This window comes from Anas acuta, chromosome 7 (assembly GCF_963932015.1).
Source record: "Anas acuta chromosome 7, bAnaAcu1.1, whole genome shotgun sequence".
Taxonomy (NCBI): Eukaryota; Metazoa; Chordata; class Aves; order Anseriformes; family Anatidae; genus Anas; species Anas acuta.
The window spans coordinates 16023380-16039535 of NC_088985.1; the positions used below are offsets into that span (position 1 = coordinate 16023380).

The 16156-nt window shown below is 41.8% G+C and overlaps 1 protein-coding gene across 3 annotated transcripts; it reads right to left on the bottom strand.

Moving 5' to 3' along the window:
* Positions 1-336: 336 nt before the first annotated feature.
* VDAC2 (voltage dependent anion channel 2) lies at positions 337-15754 on the bottom strand. 3 transcript variants are annotated; one of them, XM_068687884.1, is made up of 10 exons: positions 11458-11569; positions 10976-11030; positions 7601-7672; positions 6513-6562; positions 5243-5395; positions 5111-5163; positions 4446-4673; positions 3123-3273; positions 2244-2301; positions 337-1416 (listed from the first exon to the last, which is right to left on the bottom strand). In XM_068687884.1, the coding sequence occupies exons 2-10, from the start codon at positions 11007-11009 to the stop codon at positions 1325-1327; spliced, it is 891 nt and encodes a 296-aa protein (XP_068543985.1). In that variant the 5' UTR covers positions 11010-11030; positions 11458-11569; the 3' UTR covers positions 337-1324. The 3 variants fall into 3 exon arrangements, with proteins under 3 accessions (XP_068543985.1, XP_068543984.1, XP_068543986.1); XM_068687883.1 differs by lacking the exons at positions 10976-11030; positions 11458-11569 and adding an exon at positions 15607-15754; XM_068687885.1 differs by lacking the exon at positions 10976-11030 and having other exon boundaries at positions 11458-11621.
* Between the last annotated feature and the right edge of the window lie 402 nt (positions 15755-16156).

Here is a 16156-nt window from a genome sequence, read left to right on the forward strand (position 1 = left end):
CATAACCTAACCCCCTTCCTTTTAAAGGTATGTGAACTACAGGCTGCAAGACCAACTGTAAAGAGATAGCTTTCTCATCCATGAGACTAAAGAAACAGACTCCAAGCAATTCCCTGAATAGAATAAGATCTTACTCGTAAATGTAAGAACTGTGACTGCATGTAATACATCCCACATTAAAAGCAGCCACAGCTACTTATGCTTGACCTTAAGAGTTTGATTTTAAGAGATGCCACCCTAGAAAAAAATACGTTTTTCTATTATTCCACATTTCTGATCATATCTACCAAGATTTATTAGTCAACGGGAAAGTGAAATTGGATATATTTTCCTCCATTTCCATTTAAAATTAAGTCTTTATTTATTTTAAGCAGAAACCTTCAAAGCAGTTGGGCTAAGCAGGCTGTTTTATCATGACACCATTACATTCAGTTGCAGAGAAGTCGCGCTTCAAACAATTTTAAGCAAAACAAGTGTTTGTGGGTTTTCTCCCTCTGCCTTTGGGCAAAACATCAAGTAACAGTTTTTAAATATCTCAATGTGGCAAGCATGTCTTTCTGCATTCTCTACATCAGCAGGCCAACTAGTAATGCAGTTAGGTCTTGCCCATGGAACAACAGAGGGAAGGGAATACAACCATCTGATATGACAAATCTTACCTGACAAAAAAAAAAAAAAAAACATTCAACTTGCTTGAGGAATATAACTGTTTGGTGAAAACCAGCTATATTCAATGTTGTCATGGGTGGGCTGGGTCCGTAATTGTACAAAGATACAGAGCACTACATCTTGGGCTGTTTTTAGTTATAACTTAACTGAGCACTACCCTCTTATCTTGACTCTTAAAATATCTGAGGCACAAGTATGTGTGTGTACTTGTTTTATTCATAATTTGAGTTGTCTCGGGATACCAAATGTATTTCTATTTAAGGTGGTATAACAGAACTGTTGACCTCATTTCAAGACATCCACTGATCCATTTTTCATTCAATGGCAATATCGAATGTTAAAAGGAACATAAAAACAAACATGCACACAATTGTACAGTTTTCATAAATGTCTATTTCATTATTTGTGGGTAGCGCATTAAACAGTTAAATACATTTAAATAATGTTTAAGTGACTGCACTAATGCAGAATTGTAACTAGATGGGTAACCAATTTAACTAGAAACCAGCTAACAAGTAACTGTCTAAATACTTCAAATACAGCTCTTGTTCTAGGTCATCCTTCTTGGGAAAAAAAGCCTGCTGGTCACATTGGAAATACATTTTAAGGCCAAATTCTTCTGATATCCCTTCTCTGCAGCAGTTTCTTCACCTTTTTAAGCCTCCAATTCCAGGCCAAGACCAAGCTTATGGCCACCAGCATTGATGCTCTTCCCATCTATCAGGGCAGACAGAGTAAGCTTCACACCTGTAAGATATTAGAGAGAACGTTTACAGCATATAATCAGAATTGCTTTAACTGCAACTTAACCTCTGTCATTTCAAGTCCCAGTTGTAGCTCTCAGTTCATTACTTTGCTCCCAATTACTCCACAGAAGAATTCATTTACATATGAAATATACCCAAAGCTAGTCATGTGAATCAAGCAAACTAGATCTTTTTTAAAATACCATTTTATAAACCACATATCCAAAGACTCTACTTGGTAAGTGCACAGAAAGTTTCTTCTTCTACATTATGGTATGCATGAAAGAGAGAAACTGAATAGAATGACAGACACTTGTGCCAAGCAAGGGACGGAATGAAAGCTATGTATTTCACTAGGTTTCAAATGAATAACTAACCAATAGTAAGGTAGCATTAACAGGTGTTTTCATATTTAAACAGAAAAAGTTCAGTTCCTCAGATTTTTTCTGAACGTGCAGATCAGGAAGTGTGCTGTTTTGATTAATAAACATTTTTCGAGATCTACTATAGATCAATAAAGTAGGTCAGGAAAAAACAAAGCTAGGAAAGACTTTTTGCACAGCCTTAAAGCTAAGCTATCAAACACAAGTCAACTGTTAAATAAATAAATAAATAATATAATGCAGAAATACCATTAGATACAGTGTTATCTGTCTTGTTTATCTAAGTGTTAATGTGCAACATAACCTGCTGTCGAACACCTACTTTTCAAGACAAAGATATTCTGAAGAATCAAAATAGTTGCATATCAATACACAGATCTCAAAACTCTTCTGTGTGACGCATGGAAGATACGCATGCTAAAGTCACGCATGTGGAAGTCCTTACCTGGCCTCAGGGTCTGGGTGTAACCCACTCCAACTAGACTAGAATTGTTCACTTTTGCCTAGAGAAAAATAAACAAACAATTGAAACATAACTGAAGAGTTCTTCATTACCATTCAGGAGCCAGAACTTAATAACCAAACCCAGTATTACTTTTTTCATTATCTCTGTGCTTACTACACTGTCTCTCTAGCTATGCCTATGCCCCACAACTTAAGCTGAAAAACTGAAACCTATTTACATGCAGACAGGTCACAGGGACATGGAGAACTGCTACTGGAAAGTAGTTTGGCAGGTGAACTTACACCCATTCTTTTCAGAAGGCCATAACAACTCACCACCAGTTTCCCAAAATAAGACACATTTGAAGAATCCTACATTAGTATTTTGCAGGACCAGTCAGTCAAACAGAGATCACTTCATAACACAGTAAACACAGTGCAAAAATTCTCTCAGTCTGCATCACTTGCTCTACAGAATGATTCCAGCCTCATAATGAGCAAAGCTGTTCTGCATTATCATCTTTGTAACCATCTCTTACCAGTTCTCACCATGAGAATTGGAGTGTTTCCAAAAAAACTGTTCAGAAAGATCTGTAAGCTTAGGGTCAGATTTGAAGGTTGTGTTGTCTGTCTTTTTTAATATACAAATGTGAAGTCCTGCAGAGCAGGGCAACATTTGAGTCAGATTCTAAAAGAGATGTTGCTATATGTAAAGTAGAATGATTTAAATACTGCTGCTTTTAATTATAACCATCTGGATTTTAAGAGTAGCTTTTACTAGACTTTTTGACCAATTATCTTTTGTACTAACAACATACATATGCTCAGGAACTGAAAAGTTGCTGTTTAGAATAACCCTTTTAGTTAGAGGCATACTTACAGAGATAGAAGCAGTGGAATCCAACTTGTATTTAGCTGCAATACCGAAGCGAGTGCTGTTGCTACCTGCTGTCCAGGACAGGTTTACAGCAGTTTCAAGATTGTCACTCACTTTCTGGTAAATTGACCCACCAAATTCAGAACCATCATTGCTGCACAAATATAAAAAAGAAGTTACCTCCTTATATCTACTTAATCTCAAGTTCTAAAAATACAGTTCATCTTATTCAAACGAGAGTCAGAAACTTTGAGTTGTTCCACACTTCTACATTGGGTTAAGGGAGATGAAAAAAACTTCACAGCAAAATTAAACTGCAATAATCCATGAAAATATCTTTCAGTTTGCCACAGTTAACTCTCAAACTGATTTTAAGTACTTCAACAGGATTCCAGTTCACATGCTTAACCTAATAGATATATGTTAATTATGAGGAAAGAAGCATTCTGAATTTGATTACTGAACATACCTGATGTTTCTAACTATTTCAAAGATTCTTTTAAAAAAAAAAAAAAAAACTGTCACAGTATTTGAGATTACTGAAGTGAAATGCAATTCTTATAGCTTAGACTAAGGTGCTTTGCAGCTAACCCTGCCTCAACTTCCACAAACCCTGATGGAACAATCCCTCATCTCTTTCCAAAATAGCTTGGTTTTGAAACAAAGGTGTTATGTCCTACATAAACACACTGAAACAATGGCAGTTGGTATTAGATTGAGAACACCATATTCTTCCGTAGATTATGATCAGCTTGTTCTGAAGGACATCCAAGCTCTCTAAACACCGCAATTTGAATGAAGTTCAAAACCAAGATGCCGTACACTTTAGTTGCACTCTAAGCATTTCATGCACTCATCCCATATATGCAAGATGAAGAAGCTACTCAAGATGTCCAACAGCAAGGCTCTGTTCTTGCTGCAGAAACTACCTTTGATCTACTTAAATAGCTCAAGGCTAATTGCTACCTCTAACAAATCTACTACCCTTATATTATAGTCAGGTACAGTTCAATGTATTGGGAAAACTAGAAGCAGCATTATGATCAGCTCAACATATCTGGGAGTTATGCATATTGCGCTTCCATTTTTGATTTCAGCATCTGGAAAACTGCAGCATGTATTACACTTTAAACGATAAGCTATGAGTGAGTACTTACTGTTTTGAAAAGAGAAACTAACATCTGTTTAAGTTTGCTATTCAAAAGAATCATGCTACTTAAATGCTTGAAATACCAAGAGGTGCTTGGAAGGCGTTTGTATTCTGACTAGAGTGAAGGGTAAAGAAAACCTGCTTCTGTAAAACTGGACACAATTTTAAGTACTTACACATTAGTGTGCAGTTGGAAGTCTCCAGTCTTGTAACCCACAGAGAAGTTGTTCCTTGTCAATTTTGATTTGGCACTATCAAAAGTCATCTGATAACCAGCCAGCCAGCCTTCATAACCGAAGACAGCTGAACCATGGATTGCAGGCCCAGCAAAGTCAAAGTCAACATCACAACCGAGGTTTAGGCATTCACGTTTATATGCTGACTTGATTTTACCACTCTTCTTTCTGAAACAGAGAAAAGGTTATTTTAAGAGAGAGCTTGATCTTTCCTCAATGAACTGCCAAATTTGAGCCATATGCCTCAACGGAATGTATCTAAATGCCACACACGTGCCTCCTCTAGACTGGTCCAAAGCACAGGTAACCCACCAAAAATACAGAAAAAAACATCATAACATGTATTGTTATAAAGACAGAAACATCTTCATCCCTCCTGTAATATTCCAACTAAGTATTTCTATCCCAGAAAATGAGGAAAGCAGGCTGCTGTGAAGTGTACAATACTAAGCCTGTTGAACAAGATGCGATGCTGAACAGCAGAAGCCTTTAGTAGCATTAGGATTTGCCAATTTGGATCAATAACAATTGATTTGACAGACCAGATGGCTATTTACCAACCATGGATGTAGGTAGTCAGACGGTAAAGAGTTAAAAATTCTTACCCTGTATTTGGTGAGAAAGTTGTATCAAACGTCAACTTCAAGCCTTTGGCAATCTAATTGGAGAGAAGACAACACTGTAAATACAGTTCTGCCAGTAAAGTAAGCAAGCTGAATACTTCCCTAATCTATTACCTGATCTTCAATTGCAATTTCTGTTCCCAGAGTGTTATCTGTGTTCCATTTTTCTGTGAAAGTCAGCCCATACTCAGCCCACTTGTATTTGGTCTCCAAGCTCCCATTAACTTTTCCAGTGTCGGTGTTCGAAGAACCAGATGTTGTGAACTCCTAAAAAAGGACAGTGTCCATGTAATAATGAAGATACATGTGACCATGGAAGTCTTACACAATGACAAAAGACCCTTCTTCATGAAATATTAAGATCTTGTTATGCTATGTAACAAGCTGAACAACAACAGACAACTTGGGGGACAGACATAACAGGAACTAACAGCCAGGTGATTCACATCCACATAGAGGACTCCCCACCTCCTCACCCTCATTTCAACTGGGATGTTTGTGTCAGCATTACAAAAACATATTGGTTTATAAAGTAACTCAAAAGCAAGGCTGTAGTTACTATAAGCATTCTGCTCTAAAGGAAATGAGTTCCTGAAATATAAGGTCACCTCTGATACTCGTAACAAGCAAACCAAAAGCCAAACCAAGAATCTTTAATACTTGACAGCACATTCCCCTGCTGGGAATGACAACCTGCAACTGATACAGGATTCACATCAGAGCCTGTATTCTGCATAAAGTTTTAGCAGTTATTACTGGTAGTCCTTGACAGAAACAACCTGAAATAAACTTTAGAACTTTAACAGGATCATAGGGCTCTGCAAACACAGCAGGTAACACACCTCTAACAGCTACTTATTCTTGTAACTTCCTGTTCTGATCGGCACCAGGGATCTACCTTTACACCTTGCACAGTCTGCTCTAGAAATAGATAAGTCATGGAAGGCACTGCTTGCGTGACCGAGCCATCTTGCATGGAATATCACTGCGGCCTTTTACTACTTTTAAAGAAGAGTCACAGATGCAAAGTGCTATTTCACTACCAACTACTTCATACAGGTATTAAGATGTCAAAAAGTTCCAAAAACACAAACAGTACCACAAACAACTTCTGTGTACCATAGTTGAAATACATATTTATATGTCTGTGTATATATATAAGAGCAGATTTTATTTATTGGCCCATACTGCAATACCAGTGTTATATTCAGATATTCAGAAGTCTGCGCTTTAGGTGCTTCTGAAATTTTTACACCAAACATTTATCATTATTAAAACTAAATGTACTTAATAGCATCTGGAAGATGCCCTTCCGTCATTAAATAATCATAACACCCATCCTCCCCCCCCCCCCCAAATACAATGAATAAGTACTTGAACTCACCACTCCACTTGCAGATTTTGTTTTCACATCCAGCTTCACCAACCCAAACCCTTAATAAACAAAAGTCGAAGTTAAAAAGTTGTGCTTTAACTAAGACAAGATACACTTTCAAAAAGCTGTTTTCCCAACCTCACTGCTGAGACTGCTGTGTATATACGTAAACTACAAAAACCACCATAGACTGACTTCCGTAACACTCAAATTACAAGTACTACTGCAGCTAGAGGAGGCCGCCCTAACAAGAAGCCAGGAGTTCTGTTCTGTCATCACCAAACAGTAAGCAGGGAATAGCTGCTCGGTTGTATACTGCACATCTAACAAGATAATACCCAAGAATTAACGTATTTACTGACAAGATCCATTCTCTTGTGTTTCCTTGATGGCATCTACTATGTACTCAATGCTATTTGAAGAGCTATCCTAATGCATAAAATTCTGTCTGAGCACTAAGAAGAAATATCTCAAAGGAAAATCACTAGGAAATGCACAAGTATTGGACTTGAAATGTAAGTATGTCATTTCACATTTTTACCCTCCGACCTGAGTGTTGATCTTGGTGAAAAAACCCTGCATGAATTCCTGAAGACTAGAAATAAACAGCAGTGCAAGTAAGCAGATTTAAACTATGCAACTGCGTATTAAGCATTTACAGATTTTTGAATTTTATTATCCCGAGATCTACTCTTCCTGCTATTCCAAAAGAAGCACTATAATGTTACAGTGGTAATATACATTAAATATATATTTGTAGCTCCCCTTTCTATACCAACAAATGCTGTGGCACAAAGACCAGTACAGGAAGTGTGCTCCTAAGCTAAGTAACAGTGGATGCTCAGTCTCACATACTTGTACACCTTTCCTGACATGTGTGGCTAAGGCAGTGAGGTTTAACAGACTTCACATCAAAATAGCCCACAAAAAGCCTCCACTGATCTGTTATCAGCTGACAGAAATGACACAAAAGAAACATACCCTCCCCAAAAACACAGGCATATGAGTATTCAGCTTTACATACAAGCTACATACAGCAGTCAATTCACTGCTGCAACACAGACCATGCTTTATTTTCTAAGAGGCTCTATTCTTACCATATCCTTTATTGAAGATATCTCTGGCAGATTTGCCAAGGTCTGCGTACGACGGAGGAATTGCCATTGGAGCTGAAAGGTAATGAGGGTAATTAATAGTCCATCTTTTACCATACACACACACCCCAAAACGTTACCACAACTCTTAAAGATGCCTTCTTTAAGGCAGATTAGTCCACAAAAGCAGTTAACAGACACATGGTTCAAACAATTACAATGTTCTGTGAAACACACAGATTTTCAGTGATGTTCACCATGAACATTGTGTTTCCTGTGCATATGTAACCTGATTATTGATGAGAAAGTGTCACTTTTCAAGTCGACTTCACCACGCACCTTTCATTACCACAAGCTAATAGCTCACATTTCCAGAGTTGGCAGTAACCAGTGAAAACCAGGAAACCGGAAATATGAAAAACTAATTGAGACTTATTTCTGCAAGTCCTACAAAGCTAAATTTAACAGATGCCTATGAAAGTTATTTGAGAAGACCTACAATGTTTCATTTTTAAGATGTGAAAGCATGAGGTTTAAAATACAGGGCAAAGCAAACACTAAAATTTAGACCTAAGATTTGGCATGGATATTTGAAGGATGTTACCTAGCCATCACTCAGATGAAGGTCTTCCACCCTACAAAGTACAAGAGCTTACGTTGGGGGGTGGGGAGGGTGAGGGGTGGTTCCTGTTAGCTTAAAACAAACAGTAGGAGTGCTGGATCAGTGAGAAAACGACTTTTACGGAGAGCTTCCAGACAGGGAGCTTCTGACAATCTGACTGTTAAAGAACCCATCGTTCAAGACTAGCCATGGCCCAGTTCCCCAGCCTGCTGGATACCAGCCTAATGTCCCACACAGGACCACGTTGTGCTCCTCCTCCCCATGAAGATGCTCTCTATATGTATCTTCCTTAGGTGACTGCTTCACTACTTCAACAGCAAAATGTCATAAGTAGGGGCATTGTATTTTAAAGTCTTAAAATGCAGAAAAGGGAGCATATTTCCAAGACTTAGTAATTTTCCCCAAAGGGCCAAAAAACAAAGGGGAAAAATACTAACTACACAAACACAATAAAAAGCCTTAACACAGAAGCAAAATGATAAGTCCTCTCTTATCTTTTAAAATTAATCAGTCATTTGTTTTGCTGAAAGCCAGATGAACATAATTCACTGTTCATCCTGCTCTTGTATTAAAGAAAAAAAATTTACTTTGTTTTAAAGTAAACAGAAAAACATCCTTAGAACCTAAAAAAAATAAGGGCAGTACTCTCATATATTAACTTTCAACTGAAAGCTGAAAAGATGACTTCCAGTTTTAGAAAGCAATTTTAACTAAGATTTATATTTTCTTCTGCATATCATTATGAGTGTATTCAATAATAAGGGATTTCAATAATATGGGATTTAAGGCAGGCTTTTTATTCTTCTTTTAAAGTCACCTTTCATCTTCTCTGGGCCTTATCTGCATAAAAGCAGAACTTGCCTGAATCAGGCAAGGTACTCCTGATTTGGAATAATTTCCTTTAGGGCATCATTCCACTAAACACACTGTTTTAGAAGAGTAGCCACACAAAAACTGATTATACTACCTACCAGCTATAGCCTAACTGTAATCAACTGCTACTATTTAAAAAGTGTTTTAGCATGTAAGCAAAAGTCTTGTGCCTAAACATCGTTTCTCCAAAATTTGTTTTCTCATTGTCCGGAGTACCTCTCTCCATCTTCCTAAACCACAAGAGGAAGACTTGAACTGCATCATAGCAAAATCACGTATGTTTACAGTTTAGCTAAAAATAAATTAAAAATAAATCTTTACTAAGGAATGCTAAGCTCTACATCCAAGCCAGTAGAGAAAGACATCCAGCACTTACTGAAGAGTATTAAGAAAATAGACTTATTAACAGAGTCATTTGTCTGTTAAAAGAATTGCTTGAACATGCTTGAATCTTGAAAAGGCTCGGCCCAAGTTAAAGTCCACAGTAACTAAGATAAGCTTCAGGACAAGATTCAATAGTGGAACAGATACGAGCCCCAGTGTCATCACAGGGAATGATTTCTGTGATCTAGTCAATAAAACTATGAGATGTAGGACCAAATTATAAGAAATTATGGGAACAGTAGTCTTCCCACACTCTAAATCCCTGCTGTACAATTCATTAGTAGTTTAAAATAACATAGAGAAGGTTTAGCTACCTACTTCTCCTCTGAATAAGTCTCTAGCCTTTAGCATAGACATACTTTGACAGCACAAATGAGCTTTTATTTCTTGTTTTAAATACTTAAAATCTGACTAGACAATCACTACAGATAAGATATTTATATTAAGCCATAAAGGCCTGTGAGGTTAACAAACTGGTATCTGTCTAAATTTAAAGAAATACTGCAGTGAAAGGATATCGCTGTTTTATCCAGCCAAGTTAAGCTTCCTCCCTATGTGAGGAAGCTGACCAGTATTTGTCAGACATTGCAGTCTACAGATCTAAGTTTCATGATTAAAAGTTAGAACAGCTTATGACCTTCACACTACTGTTTTACTTCTTTACTAACAGTGATACAAGAGGAAAAAAGGAAAAAGCCCAAGTTAGTTTTTGGTATACTAAACACTTGATAAGCTAGTGTCATCATGAGAAAGCTCATTAAATGAAAACAGGGCCAAAAAAACTCATTCCTGTTTCCTCTAGAGTTGGTAAGATAGCTAGGTCTGCAAACTCTTACAACCAGAAGTAATTTTCTTCAATCCTGTTTTAACTGCCTTTCACGTAAACTATTAATTAGAAGTGCCTAAAATATAGGTAACACTTAACGACAATAGGTTGGTTGTGAAAGCAACTGTCGGATCTTATTCCTCATTTCATAAACATAGAATGCACTGGTAGCAAGCAGGAGCTCCACCCTAATCTTTGTTTCATTTTATCCCTCTTTAAAAAAAATCATTAAGGAATCTGTTACTCAAAATCCACAAATAGGCCTTCTTTTAATGTAAAATAAGAAAAAAAGAACAGGAAAAATATAGAAATGTTGTCAGAATGATTACATGACAACTTTCCTTCGAGGTAGCATTTCGAAACTGTGTCGCACCCTGTAATTAAAGGAATGCCAAGGACTTCTATAAAGATTTCTAGACCTCAGGATATTGAAGATCAAGCTAGAGGTCATGTAATGAAAAAAAAATTTCTCACTCATCCCATTTTGTAAATGGCAGCAACTACACTAAGATTGTATTCTGATATCGCAAACAGTAACAGATAAGTAGAAATTCCTGAAAATACTCTTGTTAAAAATGCATCGGATACACTGACCTTTACACTTAGCCTGCTCCTAACGCTTACAGAACAAAAAGAACCTCGTTACCCTTGCTTCACCTGTCTCCCTACTTACTTCTCGGAGGCTGGCACGCTACTGGCGTAGCCATAGCTAGGCCAACTTAGAGGCTCTACGGAGAAGGGAGAGAAGATTAAACAGCTGCGGTTAGCTCCGCGCTCACAAACCGAAAGCGGCAGCGCAGCGGAGCCCCCCCCACACCGAGGGCGAGGCCGCGGCCCGGGCCCCCCCCCCCTTCTCCCTTCCCTTCCCCTCCCCGGGCCCCGCCGCAAGGTGAACTCCCCGGCGCGGCCATCTTGGGCATCCCGCGCTGCCCCCCGCCCTTATGTAACCGCCGCCCGCTCCGGGCCGGGCCGCAGCCCCGAGGCACCGCGCCCGAGTGGCTCCACCGCCACCCCCCCCCCCGCACCCCCATGGCCGCTCCCGCCCCGCCGCCACCGGGCAGCCGAGCCCGAGCCCCAGCCCCAGCCCCAGCCCCAGCCCCGCGCCCCTGCCTCGCTCCCGGCCCCGCTCGCCGCCCCCTCGGCCGCGGCCGGCACCTGGCTGGCGCGGGAGGGCGGCGGAGCGGGGCCGGGGCCGGGGCCGGGCGGAGCGGGGAGGAGGCCGCGCTGCTGCAGGCGCTGGCACTGGAGGGCGAACTGAAGGAGACACCGGGGCCCGCCCGCCCGCCGCCGCCCCGCAGGACCCCAGCGAGCCGGGGCCGCCCCGCGCCCCGCCTCACCGCCGCACCACGCCGGGAGGCGGCCCCCGCCCGCCCCAAGGCCGCCGCCGCCGCCCCGCGAAACGCGCCGGGGAGAGCGCGGGGGGACGCGGCAGCCGCCAGCCAGCCCCGAGCCCCCCGGGGGGCGCCGCGAGCCGCAGGCGCTCGCGCGGGCAGCCCCGGCGGCCGCGAGGGGCCCGCGGGAGGGCGGGGCCTGCGGAGGGAGGGCGGCAACGGCCGCGCCCGGCGCCTCACGGGCACCGCGGGGGGGGGCGAGGCCTCTCCGCGCCCCGCGGCCGCGCACGGCGGAGCTCGGGGAGAGGCGGCCGCGGGGGGCTCCTGGCGGGCTGCGGGGCCGCCACCGTGAGCAGGGAGCTCGGTCGCAGCCCCGCTCACTGACACGGGTCGCTGCGCCCTAGGCCCCGCAGCGTGCTCGGGCAGTGCCCTCATGGAACAGCAGAAAGTCAAAGGGACACGGCCGCGCGGTGCGGTGCTGCGGCAGGGACACTGTAACACCAAGCACCAACAAACACCAACAATAAACCACAATACCGGGCACAACAGCAACTCCCCAGCTTATTAAAAATAATATAACTTTAAGGCCCAGCATAACGCCCATCGGCATCTCCCAGTTACATCAAAAGATCAGCAGCTGATTGACCTCTGTTAAAACCCAATACTTCACAGCAGGAGACCCAAGGGGCTAGTACGCTTAATTCTCTTAAAGATGCCAGCTTGGCAGGCCTGTGAGGGAAGGTATTGATGAATCAAGGAAGAAAACCACATGCTGAGAGCATAAATGCCAGTAGACTTACTCTGTCTTACTCTGCACTGGAACAGAGGCTGGGAATAGGCAGAGGTCTCATTAAGTAAAGATACATTGTGGCATGAACTGTTCATTATTTAAAAACAGACATTTATTATTCATATCCACAGTAGAAAAATCCATTCAGAACAAAAGTTAAGTTACTTACATCAGGCAGCTGGATCTCTTTTTACTATTAATACTTTAGTCATGGATTGGCTGAATGTTCTTTTTTTAAGCAATACAGGAAAGTGACTACTGCCCCACCCTAAGGGGAAAAGTACTGAATCACTTGCTTTATGAAACAAAACAGACATAATCCAAAACAGCAGTGCACAAACTCCTCTGTACAAACAGTGCAAGCTTCTGTAGCTAGTGTCTGTTGCCCTGTCTTTCCCATGTTCACCATATATCTTACAGCAGATCTTCTGCACCCCAGAGCACCAAGGAAGAATGCCTTCAAGCCCGCCATAATTTATCAGTTTTATCCTGGACCTTTCTTCCTACAGCCTGGGCCTCGCCCTCATCCCCCAGCACACAAACATCCCATACAGCTGTGCTTGCTCTAAATGAGCTTGCTTCCACTTGTAACTAATCAGCTCTCACATACATGCCACTCAGCTGTTTCCTTCCACTTGCAGTTTACCTATCACTGCTTTGAACAAGTACAACTATACGTATCCATGACTGACATGAGTGAATCATATGCTTTACTGGCACTGCTTGGAAAAACACACTCTACTGCAAGAACATACTTTTTGAACACAAACCCTGCTTATCTTTCCATACATTATAATCATGATTACTTGATTAAGTAATATATCTGACCATCAAAAAGAGAGCAATTATCTAGTGTGCATATCAATTTCCATCAAACATCTTGGATAATTTTATGTTCAATTATAGCCCAAGCCTGAATTCACGGTCTGCCCTCCCCACAAGATGCAGGCCTTCGAGCATTAGAAATTCAGTAGAGAGCAAGCCTTAATGAAAGCCTAACAATGATCAACTAGGTAAACTAGGACTTCTCATTCAGAAAACAAATTGACCAAAGAGATACTGAAGAGATCATAAAATTATAAACAGCAGGGAAAGGGAGGGAAATAGGTGAAGCTAGCAGGAAACAAGTTCAGAACCAGCAAAGGAGGGCACATTTTATTGTTGTTTTTGTTTGTTTGTTTTCCTCTCCCCACCAAAGGAGCGTCATTCAGTGAAAATTCTTGCCACAAGATGTTTAATGTTTATTTGGGCTCCAGGGGAATGTAGACTGGTTTGTGGAAGAGAAATCCTGTGAGGATTACTAATTACTAATCCATTAGATATGGCTGTATGACCTTGTTGGAGTCAGAAAATGCCTGAGCTACAAACAGAGGCATCATTTAAGCTCACTCTGTTCTCACGCTCCTTGTTAGGCATGCCTTGCCTAATTCATTGCTTAACTCATTGTCTCAGTGGCAGGAATATTAGGCTAGCTACACCTTTTATTTACTAACATGCAACTGCCCTTATGCAAGCAGGACATCTGGAAAGCCCTATGAGGGCAGGCAGATGAGTCCCATACTGCCAGGATCCTTTAGACTGAAATTAAATGCCTTTTATTTCCCCCACCCCCCAGCAGTTTTCAGTGGTCTTCTTTCAGTTTGGCTTAAACAATCAGGGGGAAGTAACTTAAGCCAGCTTCTAGGATACAGATAAAACAGGTCCACATAGAGGCTGACACTTAAACAAGCTGATAAATATGCACATCCAGATAGTCTCTTACCTCAGAGAAACACCAATGAACAATGGAAAGCCTGGCACTTCAGTGATGAGAGGACAAACAGAAAGCAAATTTGGGAAAGCCAACAATGGTGGGAAAACGGGAAACCAAAACAGAAAGCAAAACAGAAAGCTAATCTGGGAAACCAAATGGCGTGCAGGCCCTAGTGAGGCTGACACAGAGCCTCTTGCAGCTACCTACCTAACCCAAGCTGATTCCCCACAGCCCTGAAGCCAAAGCAAATCACAGAGTCACAGAATCACCTAGGTAGGAAGAGACCTCCAAGATCACTTAGTCCAACCTCTGACCTAACACTAACAAATCCTCCACTAAGCTCTACATATAAACGTCTTTGAAAGGCATCCAGGGATGGTAACTCAACCACTGCCCTGGACAGCCTATTCTAATGCCTCACAACCCTTTCAGTAAAGGAGTTCTTCCTAACATCCAACCTAAACCTTCCCTGACGCAACTTAAGTCCATTCCCCCTCGTCTTGTCACCAGGCATGTAGGAGAATAGACCAACCCCCACCTCTCTACAGCCTCCTTTAAGGTATCTGTAGAGAGCGATAAGGTCGCCCCTGAGCCTCCTCTTCTCCAGGCTGAACAAACCCAACTCCCTCAGCTGCTCCTCCTAAGACTTGTTCTCCAGATCCCTTGCTGGCTTTGTTGCCCTTCTGTGAACTCACTCAAGCATCTTGATGTCCTGTGACTGTCCAAGTGATTGGGGACAATCACTTCTCTAGCCCTGCTGGCCACACTGCTTCTTATACAAGCCAGGATGCTGTTGGCCTTTTTGGCCACCTGAGCACACTGCTGGCTCATATTCATCCGACTATCCACCATCACTCCCAGGTCCTTCTCTGCCTGGCAGCTCTCCAACCACTCATCTCCCAGCCTGTAGCTCTGCTTGGGGTTATTGCGCCCCAGGTGCAGGACCCGGCACTTGACCTTGTTGAACTTCATGCAGTTGGCCTCAGCCCATCTGTCCAGCCTATCCAGATCCTCCTGCAGAGCCTTCCTACCCTTGAGCAGATCGACATACACACCTAGCTTGGCGTCATCGATCCCCTCATCCAGATCATTGATAAAGACATTAAAGAGAACTGGCCCTAGTACTGAGCCCTGGGGGTCTCCACTAGTGACTGGGCTCCAGCTGGATTTAACTTCATTAACCGCAACTCTTCAGGCTCGGCTATTCAGCCAGCTTTTAACTCAACGAAGTGTACGGCAGTCCAAACCATGAGCAGCCAGTTTCTTGAGGAGAAATAAGAATCTAGTCCTTGTTGTGACAGCCTATAGAGATACTGCACACTCTTTTAGCCTATAACCAATGCTAAATTGTCCCATCCCCAAGTAAACAGAAAGAGGGATAGGAAAAAGGTTCTGTTAAAGAGCAAGAAGAAATTGAAATGAAAACCAACCTCCGCAGATATGCCTGTACTTATTCCTTCTTCTAGGTTTTTCTTTAGTCAACTGTAAATTTGTATCCATCTTTGTTCTTCGTGTTGCAGCTTCCATTTCCTCAGATAATTTCTTTTTTCTTTGTACCCAGTAGCTCAAGGAATAAGCAACTTTTTAATAAAATTAACTTCTACTACCTGCTAGATCTCAAACCATCAGATTTCCTGAAGCTCTAAAATGAGTAAATTAATAGACTTCTCTCCTTTGGGGGAAACACCACCTGGAAAGGGAGGGGCAATTAAACAATCAGATGATGATCTGTAAGCAAAACACAATAATTCTTGAAAAACACATTGAGAAAGTCAACAAGAGATGCCCAGTACCCTTAAATGACTTATGTGGAGCAATTGGCACATGATTTGAGTGATTGGCAGAACAGTTCTCACCTGCTGTAAATACGAGACTGACTACTCATTTCTGCTGTTATTGATGTTTCTCCTTTTAATTTCTGCTCAAGGTTTCTGTTCCATGACCCCCATCTCATGTTTTCCTTGGGTGTTTTTCTCCGTT